The sequence below is a fragment of the Erpetoichthys calabaricus genome, chromosome 13, assembly GCF_900747795.2.
Source record: "Erpetoichthys calabaricus chromosome 13, fErpCal1.3, whole genome shotgun sequence".
NCBI lineage: Eukaryota > Metazoa > Chordata > Cladistia > Polypteriformes > Polypteridae > Erpetoichthys > Erpetoichthys calabaricus.
In genome coordinates, this window is record NC_041406.2 from 50,654,487 (window position 1) to 50,678,108 (window position 23,622).

The 23,622-nt window shown below is 37.8% G+C and overlaps 1 protein-coding gene across 1 annotated transcript in view; it reads left to right on the forward strand.

Annotated features, from left to right (window-relative positions):
- hibadhb (3-hydroxyisobutyrate dehydrogenase b) overlaps positions 1-23,622 on the forward strand; it is a 156,601-nt gene that overhangs the window by 19,659 nt on the left and 113,320 nt on the right. Inside the window, exon 4 of the mRNA XM_028818231.2 lies at positions 3,691-3,812. Within this exon, the coding sequence (XP_028674064.1) occupies positions 3,691-3,812 (122 nt within the window). The remainder of the gene's footprint in view (positions 1-3,690; positions 3,813-23,622) is intronic.

Sequence of the window (23,622 nt, forward strand, 5' to 3'; positions counted from 1 at the left end):
TCAGTCATTAGAGTTGTCCTTGCATGGGCTTTTTGATTTCCATATCTCAAGAGCTTACAACTAGGTCAAGTCTTTAAAGTAATAAAGTAGTAAAGTTAATACATACAAGAATAAGTAAACATGTGGCTCTCCAGATGTTTTGCTGTCTTGTGGTACTTGTATAGTGGCTGCATTTATTATTTAAATAGCTTCTTAATCATTAAAGTTGGCTCTAAGATAGGTGGAAAACAGTTAAAACGTTTGAAAAGGTAGTGGAAATTCTCTTTATAAAGTAAATATCAAAAGTGCATTTTGCTGTGAAACAAGTCCACCGCACGAGCTTTTCTTCTTTGAGAGCATTGGCAACCCAGTGTCTCTCTCATATCTTAAATAAAGACTAATATATATATATATATATATATATATATACAGTGGTGTGAAAAACTATTTGCCCCCTTCCTGATTTCTTATTCTTTTGCATGTTTGTCACACAAAATGTTTCTGATCATCAAACACATTTAACCATTAGTCAAATATAACACAAGTAAACACAAAATGCAGTTTTTAAATGATGGTTTTTATTATTTAGGGAGAAAAAAAATCCAAACCTACATGGCCCTGTGTGAAAAAGTAATTGCCCCCTTGTTAAAAAATAACCTAACTGTGGTGTATCACACCTGAGTTCAATTTCCGTAGCCACCCCCAGGCCTGATTACTGCCACACCTGTTTCAATCAAGAAATCACTTAAATAGGAGCTGCCTGACACAGAGAAGTAGACCAAAAGCACCTCAAAAGCTAGACATCATGCCAAGATCCAAAGAAATTCAGGAACAAATGAGAACAGAAGTAATTGAGATCTATCAGTCTGGTAAAGGTTATAAAGCCATTTCTAAAGCTCTGGGACTCCAGCGAACCACAGTGAGAGCCATTATCCACAAATGGCAAAAACATGGAACAGTGGTGAACCTTCCCAGGAGTGGCCGGCCGACCAAAATTACCCCAAGAGCGCAGAGACGACTCATCTGAGAGGTCACAAAAGACCCCAGGACAACGTCTAAAGAACTGCAGGCCTCACTTGCCTCAATTAAGGTCAGTGTTCACGACTCCACCATAAGAAAGAGACTGGGCAAAAACGGCCTGCATGGCAGATGTCCAAGACGCAAACCACTGTTAAGCAAAAAGAACATTAGGGCTCGTCTCAATTTTGCTAAGAAACATCTCAATGATTGCCAAGACTTTTGGGAAAATACCTTGTGGACTGATGAGACAAAAGTTGAACTTTTTGGAAGGCAAATGTCCCGTTACATCTGGCGTAAAAGGAACACAGCATTTCAGAAAAAGAACATCATACCAACAGTAAAATATGGTGGTGGTAGTGTGATGGTCTGGGGTTGCTTTGCTGCTTCAGGACCTGGAAGGCTTGCTGTGATAGATGGAACCATGAATTCTACTGTCTACCAAAAAATCCTGAAGGAGAATGTCCGGCCATCTGTTCGTCAACTCAAGCTGAAGCGATCTTGGGTGCTGCAACAGGACAATGACCCAAAACACACCAGCAAATCCACCTCTGAATGGCTGAAGAAAAACAAAATGAAGACTTTGGAGTGGCCTAGTCAAAGTCCTGACCTGAATCCAATTGAGATGCTATGGCATGACCTTAAAAAGGCGGTTCATGCTAGAAAACCCTCAAATAAAGCTGAATTACAACAATTTTGCAAAGATGAGTGGGCCAAAATTCCTCCAGAGCGCTGTAAAAGACTCATTGCAAGTTATCGCAAACGCTTGATTGCAGTTATTGCTGCTAAGGGTGGCCCAACCAGTTATTAGGTTCAGGGGGCAATTACTTTTTCACACAGGGCCATGTAGGTTTGGATTTTTTTTTCTCTCTAAATAATAAAAACCACCATTTACGAACTGCATTTTGTGTTTACTTGTGTTATATTTGACTAATGGTTAAATGTGTTTGATGATCAGAAACATTTTGTGTGACAAACATGCAAAAGAATAAGAAATCAGGAAGGGGGCAAATAGTTTTTCACACCACTGTATATGTATATATATAATATGTATATATATATATATATATATATAATATGTATATATGTGTGTATATGTACAGTGCATCCAGAAAGTATTCACAGCGCATCACTTTTTCCACCTTATGTTACAGCCTTATTTCAAAATGGATTAAATTCATTTTTTTCCTCAGAATTCTGCACACAACACCCCATAATGACAACGTGAAAAAGGTTTACTTGAGGTTTTTGCAAATTTATTAATTTAATCTTTAATTTAATATTGGTTTTTGTATCAGTAAGGTGCTGCTGGAGTATGTGTATCTCTATCTATCTATCTATCTATCTATCTATCTATCTATAATACAATACAAAATGACTGCAACTCACCTTAAAAAATTACTTTACAATCCAAAAGGATACAAGCAGGATATGTACAGTAAAATATTTATCTGATTAATAACAAAAAAAAGAACTGTTTCTATAACACACAAATCTTTAATGCTGAAAAAACTACTGTTAAGCTTCCATCACACTATGTAAAAAGGTCGGGGAAACCACAATCTGTTTAGCACTACCAATAGTCTAGGGAAAATTTTATAGTAGTATTTCATCTGGCTATTTGTCTGTCTTTCTGATATTGGCTGACCATATTTGGAAGTGATTAATCTAAAAGAAAGTTTCACAGTGTTTGGTCCTAGAGGGCCTCAGTGGCTGCAGGATGCTGTTCCAACCTAGTTTCTTAATTATTAACCAAATTTTGATGATATTGGAAATTAAACAATAAGCTTAAATGTTTGTTTAAGTTGGCCACATCAGGTCAATTTTATATGTTGAATTTTATCTTACAGAGGATTCTTGTTCAAATGATTTGTGTGCCAGAGCAGATGTTAATTTTTAGACCTTTTTTCCTTTCAAAATATTTTATTAAAATGGATATTTCATTATGAACACACACAATTGCAAATGGGATTGAGTTAGATGGTTAGTTGAGTTAGCTGCTGGTTCCTGTATCACTTGCATGTCATTGTTAATTGGCACCTGCTTAGGAAGAAACGAGTACCTGACGAATGCAACTGTTCAAGAACAACAGACGTTAAGAGTTGGCAATCTTAATAAGTAGGTTAATTGAAGCATAAATGTTTCACTTCAGCAGTAAATGATTCAAGAGCAGTAATTAATCTTCTAATTTAGAAATTGGGTTCTGACAAAAACTGCAGCCACTGTAGATCTCAAGGACTGAAATTGACAAAGAATGGTCTTCGGCCAACAGCTGACTTCATCCTGTTTAGTTTTAGGGTTTTTTTTTTTTTTTTTGCTAAATACAGTATAGATAAACCATAGGGAATTAATTTCATTGCAAGATTTTGCACTGGGTTAAATTCTGGCCCAAACTTGGATTAATCAGGTCAAATTTGTTACCATTAGCATTTGAATGGTTTTATCCTTAACAAAACATTTATTTAATAAATTGTTAATTGTAATTTTCAAAGTTGACTGTTAAACCAGAAGAGGGACAAAGAGAGAGATTGATCTATTGTTCTGTTTTTAATGCTGTTTGTTTTGTGACGAGAGTCTTTACAGTGATATTATGTGTTAGCTTATACCTTGACAGACAGCATTTTGTTTTTTCAACATTTCCGGTTAAGTTTTTTTTATTTTTTTTTTTTTGGCTTGTGTTTAACTAAATTGCAGGAAAGTGAAGAAGGGCTCGCTTTTAATAGATTCCAGCACTATTGATCCTTCTGTTTCCAAGGACATGGCTGCTGCAGCGGAAAAAATGGGAGCTGTTTTTATGGATGCTCCAGTGTCTGGAGGTAAGCAGCTAAAAAGATTTATAAGCTTTTTTTTAACGAGTTTCAGAAAACAGTTGTCATAATTTTTTTTTGTTTTTATTTAATACAATTACATTTTCCTTGTTTACTGTAATGGTGAAAACCTTCATTTTCTGGTTTAATGCAAAACTTTTAAATAACTCTTGTTATGAATTATTTATTGTACCAGATGTAGACTTTACAGGAAACTACTGTAAAGATTTACTGTAATCAAACCTAATTAACCTGTTCCATATTTTTTCATCTGTGTTCCTGCTTTATTTGTAATGTAATTTTGTTTTATTTTAAATTAAGCAGTGCAGTATTGTTACTAGAACTTTGAAGTTGGCTTTCACTTTCTTGTATGATAATGAAAAAGATGCTCATGATCAGATCCACTTTATTCAGAGAGCTATATTCTTGTATTTATTATAATAGTAAAAAAAAAACATTAATTTTCAATAGCAGTTTAATGCAGTGCACTGTTGCAGGTAGTTGAACCTTAGCCTGACAATATAGGAGTAGACACCAGTCCATTGTAGGGCACATACACCACTTACAGGTCCATAACAATTTAAATGCACCAAACACTCTAGAAAGTTATAGGTGTTTGGGAGGTGGGAATACAATGGAATATATCAGTAGAAATCGACATGTAGAGTGAGAATATGCTGACTTCATACAGATTGTTGGCAGACTGGGAAATGAACCCAAGTGTCTGGAGATATGAGATATGAGAGGTAGCTGTTGGAATAATGTGGCCCACCCTTTTATAACTTAATGATATATATATACAGTGGTGTGAAAAACTATTTGCCCCCTTCCTGATTTCTTATTCTTTTGCATGTTTGTCACACAAAATGTTTCTGATCATCAAACACATTTAACCATTAGTCAAATATAACACAAGTAAACACAAAATGCAGTTTTTAAATGATGGTTTTTATTATTTAGGGAGAAAAAAAATCCAAACCTACATGGCCCTGTGTGAAAAAGTAATTGCCCCCTTGTTAAAAAATAACCTAACTGTGGTGTATCACACCTGAGTTCAATTTCCATAGCCACCCCCAGGCCTGATTACTGCCACACCTGTTTCAATCAAGAAATCACTTAAATAGGAGCTGCCTGACACAGAGAAGTAGACCAAAAGCACCTCAAAAGCTAGACATCATGCCAAGATCCAAAGAAATTCAGGAACAAATGAGAACAGAAGTAATTGAGATCTATCAGTCTGGTAAAGGTTATAAAGCCATTTCTAAAGCTTTGGGACTCCAGCGAACCACAGTGAGAGCCATTATCCACAAATGGCAAAAACATGGAACAGTGGTGAACCTTCCCAGGAGTGGCCGGCCGACCAAAATTACCCCAAGAGCGCAGAGACAACTCATCTGAGAGGTCACAAAAGACCCCAGGACAATGTCTAAAGAACTGCAGGCCTCACTTGCCTCAATTAAGGTCAGTGTTCACGACTCCACCATAAGAAAGAGACTGGGCAAAAACGGCCTGCATGGCAGATTTCCAAGACGCAAACCACTGTTAAGCAAAAAGAACATTAGGGCTCGTCTCAATTTTGCTAAGAAACATCTCAATGATTGCCAAGACTTTTGGGAAAATACCTTGTGGACTGATGAGTCAAAAGTTGAACTTTTTGGAAGGCAAATGTCCCGTTACATCTGGCGTAAAAGGAACACAGCATTTCAGAAAAAGAACATCATACCAACAGTAAAATATGGTGGTGGTAGTGTGATGGTCTGGGGTTGTTTTGCTGCTTCAGGACCTGGAAGGCTTGCTGTGATAGATGGAACCATGAATTCTACTGTCTACCAAAAAATCCTGAAGGAGAATGTCCGGCCATCTGTTCGTCAACGCAAGCTGAAGCGATCTTGGGTGCTGCAACAGGACAATGACCCAAAACACACCAGCAAATCCACCTCTGAATGGCTGAAGAAAAACAAAATGAAGACTTTGGAGTGGCCTAGTCAAAGTCCTGACCTGAATCCAATTGAGATGCTATGGCATGACCTTAAAAAGGCGGTTCATGCTAGAAAACCCTCAAATAAAGCTGAATTACAACAATTTTGCAAAGATGAGTGGGCCAAAATTCCTCCAGAGCGCTGTAAAAGACTCATTGCAAGTTATCGCAAACCCTTGATTGCAGTTATTGCTGCTAAGGGTGGCCCAACCAGTTATTAGGTTCAGGGGGCAATTACTTTTTCACACAGGGCCATGTAGGTTTGGATTTTTTTTTCTCCCTAAATAATAAAAACCACCATTTACAAACTGCATTTTGTGTTTACTTGTGTTATATTTGACTAATGGTTAAATGTGTTTGATGATCAGAAACATTTTGTGTGACAAACATGCAAAAGAATAAGAAATCAGGAAGGGGGCAAATAGTTTTTCACACCACTGTGTATATATATATATATATATATATATATATATATATATATATATATATATATATTAGTCTTTATTTAAGATATGAGAGAGACACTGGGTTGCCAATGCTCTCAAAGAAGAAAAGTTGATTTCATACAAGGGACGCTATTGGCAGATGGCTGAGAAGCTAGATTGCTTACTTTTCTGTCTCTCTTGCGCTGACTATCTGTGATCCTGACGTATGGGGATTGAGCAGGGGGGCTGTTTGCACACCTAGACGATATAGACGCTCGTCTAAAAATGCTGAAAGATTATCTTCACGTTGCTATCTTTTGTAAAGCTGATTCCTGAAAAGACATGCTGCACAGTGCTTCGCATACTTAAAAGCTCGAAGGGCACGTATTGATTTTTGACTGAAAAACAAACTCTCCCTCTGTCTCTCTTTGTCTGCTCCTGACGGAGGGGGTGTGAGCTGCCGCCTTCAACAGCTTTGTGCCGTGGTGCTTCGCATACTTAAAAGCCAAACAGACATATTGATTTGTTTGCTTCACTCCTTTGAAGAGGAAGATATGTTTGCATTCTTTTAATTGTGAGACGGAACTGTCATCTCTGTCTTGTCATGGAGCACAGTTTAAACTTTTGAAAAAGAGACAAATGTTTGTTTGCAGTGTTTGAATAACGTTCCTGTCTCTCTACAACCTCCTGTGTTTCTGCGCAAATCTGTGACCCAAGCATGACAATATAAAAATAACCATATAAACATATGGTTTCTACTTCGCCGGATATTCTTATTTCGCGGGTGGCTCTGGAACGCAACCCCCGCGATGGATATATAAGCCGTACTTATGTATAAGCCGATATTCTATTTTTTCATTTTCACAACTTTTTTCCTTAGATAAGCCGCGGCTTATTGACAAGAACTTAGGGTACTTTCACTATTAAACATAGACCTGAGTTCTACTGTTGTTTTTCTTCGATTTGATTTCACCAAACGTTTAAGTGATCGCCGATCACGATCATTCAGGATTTTTTTCCGGCCACATTTCTTCCTCGAAGACGATGGGTCCCCACTATCCTTCCAGTTTTTAATAATGCGTTGGAGAGTTCTTAACCCAATTTTAGTAGTTTCTGCAATCTCCTTAGATGTTTTCTCTGCTTGATGCATGCCAATGATTTGACCCTTCTCAAACAGACTAACATCTTTTCCACGACCACGAGATGTCTTTCGACATGGGTGTTTAAGAAATGAGAAGCAACTCATTGCACCAGTTGGGGTTAAATAACTTGTTGCCAGCTGAAAGATAATCGCCCATGCAGTAATTATCCAATAGGAGGCTCATACCTATTTGTTTAGTTAAATCCGGGTGGCGACTTTTTTTTTTGGCCAGGCAGTGGCAGTATATATAAAATGTTGGCCACAAAAACCTGGTAGTTTAGTGTGGGTCAAAGGTGTTAATGATTATAAGCTTTTTAGTTTTTACAGTCAAGATGGCCTGTTTCTAGTTATATAAGTACTTAAACTAGAGTAACTTATACCCACGTTACCCAGTTCTAACTTTTCACAAGATGATGCTTCTGGTATAGTTCACCAGAATCCTTTTAGTTGCAACTCTGTTTTAGAGAATGATTTAAATAATTAAATATTATTTACTGTACATATTCATTGTCAGGTGTGTAAGCCTAACAGCCATTTGACATGGTGTTTAAATGTTTCATTGCTGCAGTTTATAAAATATATTGTTTCTGGTGACCTTAGTACACTACATCCACACACAGGCAAGGGAGTCAAATTATAAAAAATGCTCAAAAAGAAGAGCAGAGGCACATACAATAAAGTTGAATTTACCAAAACCACAGAAGCTGTGAAGCAGTGTTTTTCTTGTTAATGAAAACTAGAACAAACGTGTCATTAAAGAAAAAATAATTCCATTAACTAAAACTAAAATAAAAATGACTGAAAACTGGAACTAAATGAAAAAGAGAAAATGATAATGAAAACAAAACTAGATTTGTAATTTTGACTTTCATGCGCACTCGCTGGCATACTCATTAAAATGGCACAATCGTAATTTTAGCTTAGAAAAGAACATCTGTTCGTGTATGCAAGTGTTCCTTGCTGTAGCCATTGGAATCTTGCAATTAGCTGCCATTTTCTGGGGATTTCATAGGTCATGTTCAACTGTCAATCAAAATGGAGAGCAAATATTGAGATCTAATCATTTGTCAGTGACTTTTCTGAGGATTTTATTGGCCATTATTGACCAACAGTCATGGGTGTCTCGCTAGTTGTGAACAAATGGACGTTTTTATTAAATGTCAATGTGAAGGCACTAAAAACATGCAATCTGTTACTTTGGCAGATTTGTTACACTCAAGTGGTCACCCTGGCTTAAATTCAGTAGGTATTTAAAATCAAAAAACCACATTGTTGTTATGCTTGTATGCCAAAGGAGATGGGACGTTTGGTATTTATGAAAACATGCAGCTGTAAGTATTTGCTCACCAGCTCTGCTATTTACAATAAAAAAGTTTTAGTGTCAGATTTTAGTATCTTAAATTCATTATTATTATTACTATTTTACTTAGTAATATCTAGCAATTATATCAGCATAAATTGATAGATTATAAAAGATCCCTGAACTTTTAGTGTGTGGATCGGAGTGTGGTAACTAGCTACAGATGTTTGTTCAGGCCACTGGATAAAAAATGAATTGCCTAATTTCCCAAAAATATTGCTTGCTTTCTGTCCATTTCATCGCAGTGACAGATTAAGCAGACATGTGGCATGTAATCCATGCTATCAGCCGAGCCAACATTACCTGTATACATTTATTTTTAATCTGGTTGTTTAGCACAAATTTTAATTTGAGCAGAGTATTGCCTTACAGCTAGTGTTCCTGTCACACAGTACCATGATCTCAGATTTGATTGTTATCTTGGTCAGAGCCTCTATGAGGTTTGCATATTCATTCCATGTGTACTTGGGCTCAGTATGCATAACTGCAGAAGATTACCTGTTTTACAAATGGATATGAGAATTGTGTCATTAAGCATTCTCAGTTGCCAAAATATATTTTTATTCCTACATGGATTGTTGTTAAATTATATCCACCTATTTAGGCTCATTGGGAGCTACCCAACTTTTCTATGTTGCTGTAACAAATGTTTAATGTAAACATACTTGTAGAAATATGCTATATACGTGGAAAGAAACTCATGTATATTTCTGTTATTAACAGTTTAAGTGATAACTTTAACAATATCTCTCTATTATAAAAGAAAATCTTGAGACGACACTATTGCCAAGAGATTTTTTCAAGTCCTGCAAGATGAGACTTGATCACTCATGGCCCTGTCACCTCTCATTCGTGTGAATGCTTATGTCAGACACAGTTCCTGTGCTCTCGACTCTTATAAATTTTTACGTTTTCCTCACTTTAAGTTCCCAATAAAAGAAGACATTATGTCCAAATCTTATTGAAGAATTTCATCCCAAAGGGTTATCAACAGGAGAAATGAGTATACGGGCAATCCTAGCACTGAGAAATGATGAAGTCAAACAAATTAATGCGAAAATTGTCAGTTGGTTACACGGCAAATTGGTTAATTGCCTATCAATAGACTAGTTGGTGATGATGGTGCAGAAGATGAAAACATCAACTTATAATATCCCATAGAATCTCTGCAACCATTAACACCATCCTGCTGTTGAAAGGATATATTGTAAGGTTATTGCTTAATTTATGTATGAGTGATGGGCTATGCAATAGGACAAGATTAGTTGTATTCAAAATTGGTCAAACAATTCTAACATGTTAAATTTTAACAGGTGACAAGAAAGGTAATGTACATTTTCCGCGGATAACATTAGACACCAAAGGAAATCTTGATATGCCATTTGTATTAAAACGTTTACAGTTTCCCGTTAGAATAGCTTTTGCTATGATAATTAACAAATCACAGGGACAAACATTTGAAAAAATTTATACTGTATATACTAGGGGGCTTTACCCCCTGCTCGCTTCGTCGTCAAACCAGCCTGTGAAATGCACCAGCCACTTCGTGTCTCTGTCGCTTGCGTATGTGGATTTCACTTTCACCAAATAACAAATCTTAATTCTTGCGGATACGCCTCTTCATTGGGGAGAAACACTGCTTTTCCCTGATGGCAACACGAATTAGACGATCTATAAGTTTCTGACTTAAAGTTTAAATCCAAACGATATATTCAATCTCTTTTCACTGTTCCGTTATTTCACCGAGTAATAATTTCCATTTGTTTGTGCTAATGGGATCTTTACTATCATTTTTTGAGACTTTCGAATTTTAGTACTTTCATTATCTCTAACCTGCTCTGCATGTGTATTGCGGCAATGTTTTTGAATTCCTTACGACATTCTACTTTGTCATCTACTCTTTCTTTTATTTCTGGCCCTGGGCGTGGTTAAATCTCTTGGCATGAAGTCTTGTCTTGTGGGATGTGAAAGTATCTCTCTTGAAAAGTCACGTCTTGTCCCAGGCTAAATAGTCTGTTCTTGTCCCAGGAGATTTTATTTATTTTTATATACATATATATATATATATATATATATATATATATATATATATATATATATATATATATATATATATATATATACAGTGATCCCTCGCTATATCGCGCTTCGCCTTTCGAGGCTTCACTCTATCGCGGATTTTATATGTAAGCATATTTAAATATATATCGCGGAGTTTTTGCTGGTTCGCGGATTTCTGCGGACAATGGGTCTTTTAATTTCTGGTACATGCTTCCTCAGTTGGTTTGCCCAGTTGATTTCATACAAGGGACGCTATTGGCAGATGGCTGAGAAGCTACCCAACTTACTTTCTCTCTCTCTCTCTCTTGCGCTGACTTTTTCTGATCCTGACGTAGGGGGATTGAGCAGGGGGGCTGTTCGCACACCTAGACGATACAGACACTAGTCTAAAAATGCTGAAAGATTATCTTCACGTTGGCTACCTTCTGTGCAGCTGCTTCGTGAAGCGACGTGCTGCACGGTGCTTCGCATACTTAAAAGCACGAAGGGCACGTATTGATTTTTTTATCTGTCTCTCTCTCTCTCTCTCTCTCTCTCTCTCTCTCTCTCTCTGCTCCTGACGGAGGGGGTGTGAGCTGCCACCTTCAACAGCTTTGTGCCGCGGTGCTTCGCATACTTAAAAGCACGAAGGGCACGTATTGATTTTTTTATCTGTCTCTCTCTCTCTCTCTCTCCTCCTGACGGAGGGGGTGTGAGCTGCCACCTTCAACAGCTTTGTGCCGCGGTGCTTCGCATACTTAAAAGCCAAACAGCCCTATTGATTTGTTTGCTCCTTTGAAGAGGAAGATATGTTTGCATTCTTTTAATTGTGAGACTGAACTGTCATCTCTGTCTTGTCATGGAGCACAGTTTAAACTTTTGAAAAAGAGACAAATGTTTGTTTGCAGTGTTTGAATAACGTTCCTGTCTCTCTACAACCTCCTGTGTTTCTGCGCAAATCTGTGACCCAAGCATGACAATATAAAAATAACCATATAAACATATGGTTTCTACTTCGCGGATTTTCTTATTTCGCGGGTGGCTCTGGAACGCAACCCCCGTGATGGAGGAGGGATTACTGTGTGTGTGTGTGTTTATATATATATGTATATATATATATATATATATATATATATATATATATATATATATATATATATATAATATACACTGTATAATATTTATACTAGGGGGCTTTGCCCCCTGCTCGCTTCACTCACCAACCCCCGTGTTTGGTTTTCCAGATACACTTAAGATGTTTCTTTTTTTTTTTAATTGTTGCTATTTCATTAGTTTCACTTTTATTTCAGAACTTCTTTAAAAACAATATTTGGAATCTTTAGAGTCCCAACATGCTGAATCTTTTAAATGAGGTCCGTGAGACATGTGTTTAATGACTTTGTACCATAATTCAGGATAGGTTTCTCTGTTTGGAATTTCAGCACAGACAAAACAATCTACATCGTCAGCAGTTAATAATTTTTTTTTGCAAAGTAACCAATAAATGCATGTGAGGTAAACCCCGTTTTTGAAATTCTGACTTAAACTTCAAAGCCTTACAATATTTACATACTTCAGACAAATCACCTATGTCCATATATTCGATCTCTATTCGTCTTTTCGTTATTTCTCTGAGTAATAATTTCTCTTTGTTTGCGCTAATGCGATGTTTACTGTCTTTGTTTTGACACTTTCGTTTTTTTTCTGTTTTCATATTCTGTATCTTGCTCTGCATGTGTTTCGTGCCTACGTTTTTTTTTAGTCTTTTGAATTCCGCTGTTTTCATTATCTATAACCTGCTCTGCATGTGTTTGGCCCCCTTGTTTTTTAACCTCTTTATGACGTTTTACTTTGTTTTATACTCTGTCTTTTATTTCTGACCTCGCTTTGTCCTGCTATTTTTTCAATTACACCTGGTCTGTGATGATTATTTTCCCTTTTTTTGAGTAATAATTTCCTTTTGTTTGTGCTGATGCGATGCTTACTATCTTTATTTTATACTGTAGCGATCTCCGCATCCGGCTCGAAAAGAGAAGAAGTAAAAAAAAAAAAAACGACAGACAGACAGACGTAGTAAAGTCTCAAAAAAGTTTTGCTTAAACAAACAAGAAAAAGAACACCGACTTTGTAACCCCTAACACAACCTTCTAGCACCCTCTCCAACCCCTCCTCCCTTCCCGGGACCCCAAACCGCATCAATCAATACCCCGCTGTCAGTCTTCCGTGCTGTACTCCGCCCTCCCTCAATCGAACCTAACAGTCACTCAAAAAAAAAAAAAGGCTTCAACCTGCCTGGGACACTACAATACTTTCGAATTTTCCTGCTTTCATATTATTTACCTTTCTCTGCATGTGTATCATGCCATCGTTTTTCTGACCCTTTCGAATTCCACTGCTTTCATAATCTCTAACCTGCTCTACATGTGTATAGCGCCAACATTTTTGAACGTCACGAGGGCATCGTGGCAGATGTTAGCCGACTTGCTGACCAACCACAAGCATTACCTGGTAGGTAACCACCCATACAATCAGATTGTGATTCAGACTACGAATGCCGTGAATGTAATTACCCCGATCTACATGCTGTCAAATAAACGAACCACACGCCGTGGTGCAACGTTAGGGGCTTCGCCTCTAGCGCTGACCTCCGAGGTTCGATTCCCGAGAGGGAGTGCAGTAGAGTGTGTACGCCTGATGAGCCCAGAACAGAATTAGGGCAAAACACGTGTCGCGTACTCTTTGCATTATTTGACAGTAAACTATTTCAACCATATATATATATATATATATATATATATATATATATATATATATATATATATATAATGTGTGTGTGTGTGTGTGTGTATGTATGTATATACTGGAATCATCCCTGCATAAATCAATGTCATCCAGACAATCTGGATCTGCAGAATTAGATCAGGACCACCCTGTACTGACAGACAACTTCCTGACATGTGCGTAACAGTACAAGCAGGCTTGCTATTGAGAATGAATGGGGGCAGCGAGGGGTGATTCATCACCAGCCCACATCACAGGCACCTCCACTACAGTATGCTGCCTGCAGTGTCCCGCCGCACCTCCGCCCCAATTCAACACGCAGCCATCCAAGGCACACTGCAATGCTACCCCCCGCCCCCCCGTTCACCCTCAATGGCCTCCGTTCAGCCACAACAGGGTCACCACTTGCAGCGGGGGGCGGGCAGTGAAACCGCTTGCCACCGGGAGCCGCCCGACGGACACTACACTGCGCGAGCGAGCAGCGAAATCGACCCCCTCCAGCCTCCATCCAGCCACCGCTTGCAGCGTCCCAGGGCCGAAGATGACGGAGCAGCAGTTACTGAGGCGTATGCGTCACAGCTGCGACGCCGTTCGTATGTTGTAGGTCGCTTGTCCATAACCTGGGGACTACCTGTATATGTTTGCGTGTGTGTGAATGACCTATTCAAAGTAGAATAAAGTTACATGTAATAAAAGAAGAAACTGAATATTAAAAGATAAAGAGAAGCTAGCTAGTGGAATCTACACGTCCCTGGCTCCCACAAGATAATGTTAATACTTGACATTTGTTGCTAAACGTGTGTCCTTCATTTAGAGCACAGATAAGTGGTGCATTTTTACCAAAAATAAGAGTCTCTCTGTGACATTTTACTCTGTGTTCAAACTGAATTTCCACAAAACTTAGATGTCAAATTAGCTAACCACATAGAAATCTGGTGGAGCCTTTGGATTGTAATTATTTCAAGGTTTGGACTAGAGTTTGAGTCATGCCTCTAGTGGATGGTGGTGCAAAGTGCTTCAGTGCTTTGTTTACAAAGCAAAACAAAGTGTCCAAATCAAAGAGTGCAGTGCTCTTTAACAGTAAATAAATAATCCACAAAATGTTGTGGAGGTTAAAAAAATTCAGTAAATAGATCGAATCAAAACAAGGTTAAAATCCCACTCAGAAATCAGACTTCTTAAAACAAACACTATGGTTGTCTGGTGCCACCTTCTATACTAAAGTCTCCTCTGCTTATCCTTCTCAGGTCTTCTCAGCATCAGGAGACATATGCTGACGTGCACAGTCGACTGTTTATCAACTCATGCCTTATAGCTTCCGTCGCCATCTGTGGGCGGCTCACAAGCCCTGCTCCACTACTCCTGGTCCTGTCCTTAGGCATCCATGGGACCTCTTGGAATATTTGGTTATCCCTGCACTCCTGCATTGCTCAGCAGGGAGCAACCCAAACCACCGTACATATGCTTCTCTCTGGGCCATTCCATTCCCGACCATCTGCCTACCCTCAAAGACACCAGCTCTGCTACAATTTTGAACCCGTTAATTTTGTGGCAAAAAGGGTTTTCAGATATGTTTAATGGTTCAGCACAGATGGTGGCTCATTTATAAGGAAAAGAATATAGTCCACAGTAGACCATAACGTGGGTTATATCATGACACTGGTCTGAAGTACAGTCATTTAAAGAGGAGATTATTTTATGTTTAATTCAGCTGTGTAATAAAATGTTTTGATCTCAGTTTGACAACTAAGTGTGCTATTTTGTATAAGCTCCAAAGTTAAGAGATGGGATTCCAACCATATTGGAAGCAAATCTAACAATGATGCCTCTTATAAATCCTTTCATTGCTTTCTGTAGATTTGAACTTTTCTCATTTGAACTAGTATTATGGGCTGAAGATTCTTTTAGGTTAGTAATCATTGATGAGAGTGAACATGATAATTAAGTAATAAGTAATGCCCAAAACTGCTTGTTGTAATCATTGTAACATAATTGAAGGTTTGATCTAATCATCGTTTTAGGGTACAGAAGTTAACTGTGTGAAAATAAATTTTTTCTGAGCATGACTCAGAAATAAGTGGAAAATGTTGTAGGGTTTTAGAAGCAAAAACATAATTTCCTCTTGATTGTGTTTTGTCATGAAGCACTGGCCTGTGCTAGTTGGTGGCATTGAAAAATGTTACTTAAAAGAAATGTGTTCAGGCCTTTTCTGAGGCAGGGAGTATGAGAATGAAGAGGTTCAGTTTTAGATAAAAACTTTTTTGGCCAAATGAAACCAAGACTAAGCTTTTTGGGCAGTATTCCAAGAGCTGTTTTTTGGTGCTAGCCTTGCATTCTTTTTAAGAAGAGACAATCTCCTTCCTGACCTATTGCATAGATAATCTTTTTCTGAAAGCTAACACCTGTACAATGATAATCTTGCTTGTAGCAAGAGATGCTTTTAGGTTCTTTGATTTTAATCATTTGTAGATTGGAGTGATTCAATTTGAATTGTTTTGCAACTGCTAAAGTGTGATCCAGCATAAGAATGTTTCATTAAAAGTTGAACTTTACTAGGTTTTACTATAAAAGCTGTCCTTTTTCTGTTGATTAGAATAGCTGCAAATGTAAAATATGAAACATTTTTTCACTGGGTATACATGCTTTCTCACTCTACTTTAGGTGAAGAGTGCTCTGAAGTTCTGTTTCCAGTTACAGTGGAACCTCGGTTCACGACCATAATTCGTTCCAAAATTCTGGTCGTAAACCGAGTTGGTCGTGAACCAAAGCAATTTCCCCCCATAGGATTGAATGTAAATACAATTAATCCGTTCCAGACCATACGAACTGTATGTAAATATATATTTTTTTTAAGTTTTTAAACACAAATATAGTTAATTAAACCATAGAATGCACAGCGTAATAGTAAACTAAATGTAAAAACATTGAACAACACTGAGAAAACCTTGAACAACAGCGAAAACTAACATTGCAAGAGTTCGCGCTATACTGTAGCCTTATGACCCGATCGCTGTAAACACTCTTTTTAAATGAGTTTTAAGTGCAGGGGGGAAAAAAAGGAACATTTGAACAAATCCAAACTTTATTTAAAAGCCAACCATAAGCAACCAAGAAAGTAACATTGCAGGAGTTCACGCTAATAGCCTTACAACCCGATTGCTGTGTAAACTTTTTTTTTAATGAGTTTTAAGCACAGGGAAAAAAATGAACATTTGAAAAATCAGAAATTTAATAAACAACCAAGAAAAGTAACATTGCAACAATTCACGCTACGAACCGAAAAATGAACATTTGAAAAATCCGTAATACAAAAACTAACCATAAACCACTAAGAAAACTAACCTTGCATGAGTCGAGTTCTGGCATGAAGTGAGGAGGAACTGGGTGGAAAACAATCCGGTCTCATTGCAGTTGAAGACTTGTTGCGGGATGTAGCCTTTGTCCCCCACTAATTTTGTGAAATTTTTCACTAATTCTTTCGCAGCTTCAACGTCGGAACTAGCAGCCTCTCCATGCCATACCACACTATGAATGCCACTTCTCTTGCAAAACTTTTCAAACCATCCTCTACTGACATTAAATTCCTCACTTTCGCCACTCGTGGAAAGATAGTTTTGCAGCAAATCGCCATAAACCTTCCTGGCTTTCTCGCATAACATCGCCTCGCTTACGCTATCCCCTGCAAGTTGCTTCTCGTTCAACCACACTAGCAACAGTTTTTCCACCTCTTCCAGCACTTGAGGCCTCTGCCTGGTTAATGCTGTAACTCCTTTTGCAACATCAGCTGCTTTAATAGATTCTTTCTTCTTTAGAATAGTCGAAATCATAGATTTTGACTTCTTGTACTCTGCGGCAAGATCAGTAACACGAACGCCACACTCATACTTTTCAATAATTTCTTTCTTTACTTCGATTTCAATTTTCTGCAAATTGCTTAGAAGCCATGGTTAACTGCAAAAGCACACGAAATACTATAGAGCACAAAGAGTTCACAGGTAAAGCACGCACATCTGACTGAGAACAATGAACAGGGAAAGACTGAACACGTGCTTAAATACAGTAATCGGCGCGTACGAACCGGAAGGGAAATGAAATAGAACACAAAGAGTTCACAGAGAAAGTACGCATGCATGTGCAAGCATGCACGTCTGACCGAGAACAATGCAACATGTGCGGAAATCATCGGCGCGCAAAAAACGAAAGGGAAACTGGCTTGTTCATATACTGAGTGTGTGGTCGTGAACCGAGGCAAAAGTTTGGCGAACTGTTTGGTTGTAAACCGATTTGTACGTGTACCAAGACGTTCGTGAACCGAGGTTCCACTGTACTTTTAAGTTGATACTGGTTAGAATTAATTCAAGGGTTTAATGTTATACAAATATGGCAAAAGCTAAATTTTAATTAATGAAACTCAAAGGCACTTAAAGTTGAATGAGATGTTAGAGGGTGCAGACTACCAAATGCTAATCTATATTCTGCTCATAGTTTTATATTTTATGTTTTTTTTTTCTGTTTTTACTGATGATCTTAGAAGTTCTATTTACTTTTAGTTAGGTTTTATAACTTTTTAGTTTTCACTCACTCTGACTATTCACTGTTAGTCTACATAGCATAGTCCACACCTTTTTAAGATGAGGATGGAACAGTTGTCTAGTCAGTTACTATTCTAAAACAGGCTGAAGTCATGCATTTTAATGATTAGGTTAAGAGGATTTTCAGACAATGTGTAAAAGATTCCTTTCCTGACTCACAGCAGAACTGGATGCTGCATATTTCTTGGCATCTCTTAGTGCCAGCTGGAGCCTATGCTGAAACCTAGATATATCACCATCTTGAATGAGGGCAGTCGATTCTATTAAGTAAACAAACTAAAAGAACACAACTTGATTTGCTTTAACGAGTGTTTTTTACTTCGCTATTGTTTTTTTCCCCACATACAAATCTTATTATTTATTATATTTCATTTCATTTAATTTTATTTATTGTTTGGTTTTATTTTAATTCTTACATTCATTTTTTGAGTCTTGGAAAGCATATTGAGTTACAGTAATCCCTCCTCAATCGCGGGGGTTGCGTTCCAGAGCCACCCGTGAAATAAGAAGATCCGCGAAGTAGAAACCATAAGTTTATATGGTTATTTTTATATTGTCATGCTTGGGTCACAGATTTGCGCAGAAACACAGGAGGTTGTAGAGAGACAGGAACTTTATTCAAACACTGCAAACAAACATTTGTCTCTTTTTCAAAAGTTTAAACTGTGCTCCATGACAAGACAGAGATGACAGTTCCGTCTCACAATTAAAAGAATGCAAACATATCTTCCTCTTCAAAGGAGTGCGTGCCAGGAGCAGTGACTGTCACAGAGATAGAGAGACAAGCAAACAAATCAATAGGGCTGTTTGGCTTTTAAGTATGCAAAGCACCGCGGCCCAAAGCTGTTGAAGGCGGCAGCTCACACCCCCTCCATCAGGAGCAGACAAAGAGAGAGAGAGAAAGATAGAGAGAGAGACAGAGTTTGTTTTTCAATCAAAAATCAATACGTGCCCTTCGAGTTTTTAAGTATGCGAAGCACCGTGCAGCATGTCGTTTCAGGAAGCAGCTGCACAAAAGATAGCAATGTGAAGATAATCTTTCGGCATTTTTAGACGAGCGTCCATATCGTCTAGGTGTGCGAACAGCCCCCCTGCTCAATCCCCCTACGTCAGGATCAGAGAAAGTCAGTGCAAGAGAAAGAGAAAAGTAAGCTGGGTAGCTTCTTAGCCATCTGCCAATAGCGTCCCTTGTATGAAATCAACTGGGCAAACCAACTGAGGAAGCATGCACCAGAAATTAAAAGACCCATTGTCCGCAGAAACCCGCGAAGCAGCGAAAAATCCGCAATATATATTTAAATATGCTTACATATAAAATCCGCGATGGAGTGAAGCCGCGAAAGGCGAAGCGCGATATAGCGAGGGATTACTGTACATCTAAATGTGTGAAAGATGCTATATTAATAAAGTGATTATTATTGTTATACATAGCATCTGGAGACATCACACATTGAGTTCCATCTATTAATATAACATAATTTTTGAGATTAAGAGAAGCTGCAAATTTGTGAATGATGTTTCATAGATGTGACAGTTTTAACAAAATAACTTTGGCTTCTTTATGTTTTCTTTTTGTTAATCATTAACCAATTGACAAACAATTCCTAAAACAAAGGCAAAATGAAAAATACTGCAGGTATTAAGGCTACATGTCGTGTTATATTTTTGCTAAAGCTGTAAAGATAGAAATTTAGTTTAAACCTTTATCTAATTCTTTGGCCACAGGATCTCTGTTGCAGCACTAGACCCACACCTCTATAAACTATATCAGATTGGGCAGCTCTACACACTTGATCTACCTTGAAGAGGGAACACTTAAAGACCTTTACAGTGCAACATTTAGTACATTCAGTTACTGGTTTTATGAAACACAAATAGACTCACTGTGCCTTGACTTATATAAAATATAATTGGGCAGTGACTGTACGTCTTTTGCACCCAAGGAACAGAAAGGCAAATAGCAGAGCGGAAGTTGCTGCAAGAGGGGGCAGGGTGCGAGGTACTTAAGTTACATGACAATTTCAATTTGTATACATAGAAAATCCTGGTTTTTTTTTTTTGTTTTTTTTTTTAAAATTGTGTCAGTGCACAATTCTTAAGTGCCGCATGCTTTGCAAATGCACTGCGATCAAAAATATTAATAAAGCCTGGAAAAGCATGTTAAGTACTAATCTACATGTAGTTGCTCTTGGATCTTTTAACCTGCATTCAAGTATATTCGTATAGACTGTAAGGTAAAAAACAAAATTGAGAATACAAAATGAGTATTCAAAGAGGTATTCTTAATTCTTTTGGTTTATAAACAAATGAAAGCATGCCTATTAGACTTTAACATTATCTTTCAAAACACCTTTGTGAACGTTTAGAAAAATGACAGTATATAAAGACAAACTAAACAAAATATACCTCTACATTGTCTGAATAATGCCTCAGCAGCGGTTATCAAACCGAGCTCTACAATCCAGACTGCTAAAGAATGCTTCCACACTTGTTACACTCCTGAAATTAAGCATTCTCAAGAGTATACTTTTCAATTTCAAAGTCGTTTTTCTACAAAAATCAATGTTGTTGGGCAGTTTTTTAAAAGATATTCTAATGAAGGAATATTATTATATTTGTACTAAACAAAACCTTGTTGGGTTTTTATTGTACAGCACTTTGGTCAGCCTTGATGTTGTATCTAAAGTGCTTTATAAATAAATCCTCTTCCATTCCATTGTGTTTTTAACCTTGAAGATGTACAGCATTTCAAAATGATAAAAATTAAGGTTTGAAATTTTATTTATGCATCATTTTCTCCTACTTTTGTAAAAACCCTGTGACGCCCCCTTTCCCTTTAGTGCCCTAAGCACATGCTAATTTTGCTCATTGGTTAATCCAGGGCTGCCTTAATATTATCATAGAATGTGTAATGTATCAGTATGCATATATTAAATCACATCACAACTTTATTTTCTGTTGGCAGAGCAGAATAATTGTCATTGGTTTTGTTCTACTATATTTTCCTAAATTTTCCTATCTCTGCATTATTTTTTGTTGCTCAGTTGTTTACGTTTGTTCATTGCATATGTGAGTATTCTGCAGAAATTGTGTTAATATATGGTTAGATAACCGTGAGTTTGAACTGACCCTTTCAAAAATCGGTAGTTTTTAGTTTTGATGAGAAAGATAATGTGTCATCATCTCGTACAGAATGCAAAGTGTAATGGAAAACACAAGGTATGACAGAAGGACTGATACACAGACACAAGCTGATGATTAATAGTCCTTGATAAGATTGTTTATTGTTCCTTTAATAAAGGACCCTTATCAACTCGCAAACATATAAATGCAGTTCTTGATTGAAAAATAATGAAATACTGTACGTATTATGTCTGTGTAAGTAATATTGTTTGATGGTCATTTGTTTGTTCTCCAATTATGTGAAAATGCTTGAACTGATGTTCACAAAATTTTGCATGTGTGTTGCCATTGGAGGGGGGGGGGGAAACAAAAAAAAAACCAACAAATAACCTGTATGGCCTGTCAAGAGGGATTGTAGTGTAGGGGGACCATTCCAAAAAACAGTGCCACTGTGGGAACTTCTCATTGGGCAGCAGGAGTGTGCTGGGGCTAATGGGATGACACCACTGTTAGCACACACAAAGTTGTGTACTGGGCCAAGTGGGATTTGATCTAAGACTGCAGATATAGCATTTTCTCCTCAACTAATTTGGATAGAAATTTTATTGTATTGATGGATTATAGCTTTTGTCTAAGAGAATGTCATTTTGTCTCATTGTGGGGTTTGTTTAGCCATGTTGAATTTCCTAAAGACAGTTTTTGCTAGTTTATTTTCATATAGACATTTTTCTATGAAACTTACAGGTCTTAAAGTTGTGAATGGTTTTGCCATCTCTTAAGAAGCAAAGTTCTTTCCTTTCTTTCAACCCCCTAAAAATCTTTTAAAACTCTACAACACCCCATTTAGTGAATTTCACATTAATTTCACAAAAATGCATTTGAAAGAAAACTCTGCAGTTTCTCTTATCACTACCTACTATTTTGTCATGTTATATTATAAGAAGGTTTACAAAATGGATGGATGGATGTTGTACATGACTAATGGAGCAAGATTCAGGGCGCTGGACAAGGACAATCGTGATCTGTTGCGTGTTGGTCAAATGTGCCAATTGGAATTTCATTGTACTGTCTGCTCATGACAGTAACTCTGAAATAAACTGATGACACTGATTTATTTTTTAGGTAAAACGTTATGTTTTTGAAAAAACCAACACCATCATATTGTTATGTGTAATAGAGATCAACCATATTGAAACAGAATGAAACATGATTTCTTTAGCACCTGCCGAGTTGCAATTGTAGAATTTAGAATGACTGAGGATGCTCTCAGGAATTTTTAATGTTTCTTATTGGCAGACAAGGCCCATTTATGATAAGCCAGTGGTATTTTAGGCTTTGATGCGAAAATAGCATTTTGATTTATATAATTTTTAGATAGATAGATACTTTATTAATCCCAAGGGGAAATTCACATACTCCAGCAGCACCTTACTGATACAAAAAAACAATATTAAATTAAAGATTGATAATAATGCAGGTAAAAAACAGACAATATCTTTGTATAATGTTAATGTTAATCCCCCCCCCCGGGTGGAATTGAAGAGTCTCATAGTTTGGGGGAGGAACGATCTTCTCAGTCAATAAGTGGAGCAGGAAAATTGACAGCAGTCTGCCGCTGAAGCTGCTCTTCTGTCTGGAGATGACACTGTTTAGTGGATGCAGTGGATTTTCCATAATTGATAGGAGCCTGCTGAGTGCTCGTTGCTCTGCCACAGATGTCAAACTGTCCAGCTCCATGCCAACAATAGAGCCTGCCTTCCTCACCAGTTTGTCCAGGCGTGAGGCGTCTTTCTTCTTAATGCTGCCTCCCCAGCACACCACCGCGTAGAAGAGGGCGCTCGCCACAACCGTCTGATAGAACATCTGCAGCATCTTATTGCAGATGTTGAAGGACGCCAGCCTTCTAAGGAAGTATAACCGGCTCTGTCCTTTCTTACACAGAGCATCAGTATTGGCAGTCCAGGCTAATTTATCATCCAGCTGCACTCCCAGGTATTTATAGGTCTGCACCATCTGCACACAGTCACCTCTGATGATCACAGGGTCCATGAGGGGTCTGGGCCTCCTAAAATCCACCACCAGCTCCTTGGTTTTGCTGGTGTTCAGGTGTAGGTGGTTTGAGTCGCACCATTTAACAAACTCATTGATTAGGTTCCTATACTCCTTCTCCTGCCCACTCTTGATGTAGCCCACGATAGCAGTGTCATCAGCGAACTTTTTCACGTGGCAGGACTCCGAGTTGTATTGGAAGTCTGATGTATATAGGCTGAACAGGACCGGAGAAAGTACAGTCCCCTGTGGTGCTCCTGTGTTGCTGACCATAATGTCAGACGTGCAGTTCCCAAGACGCACATACTGAGGTCAGTCTTTAAGATAGTC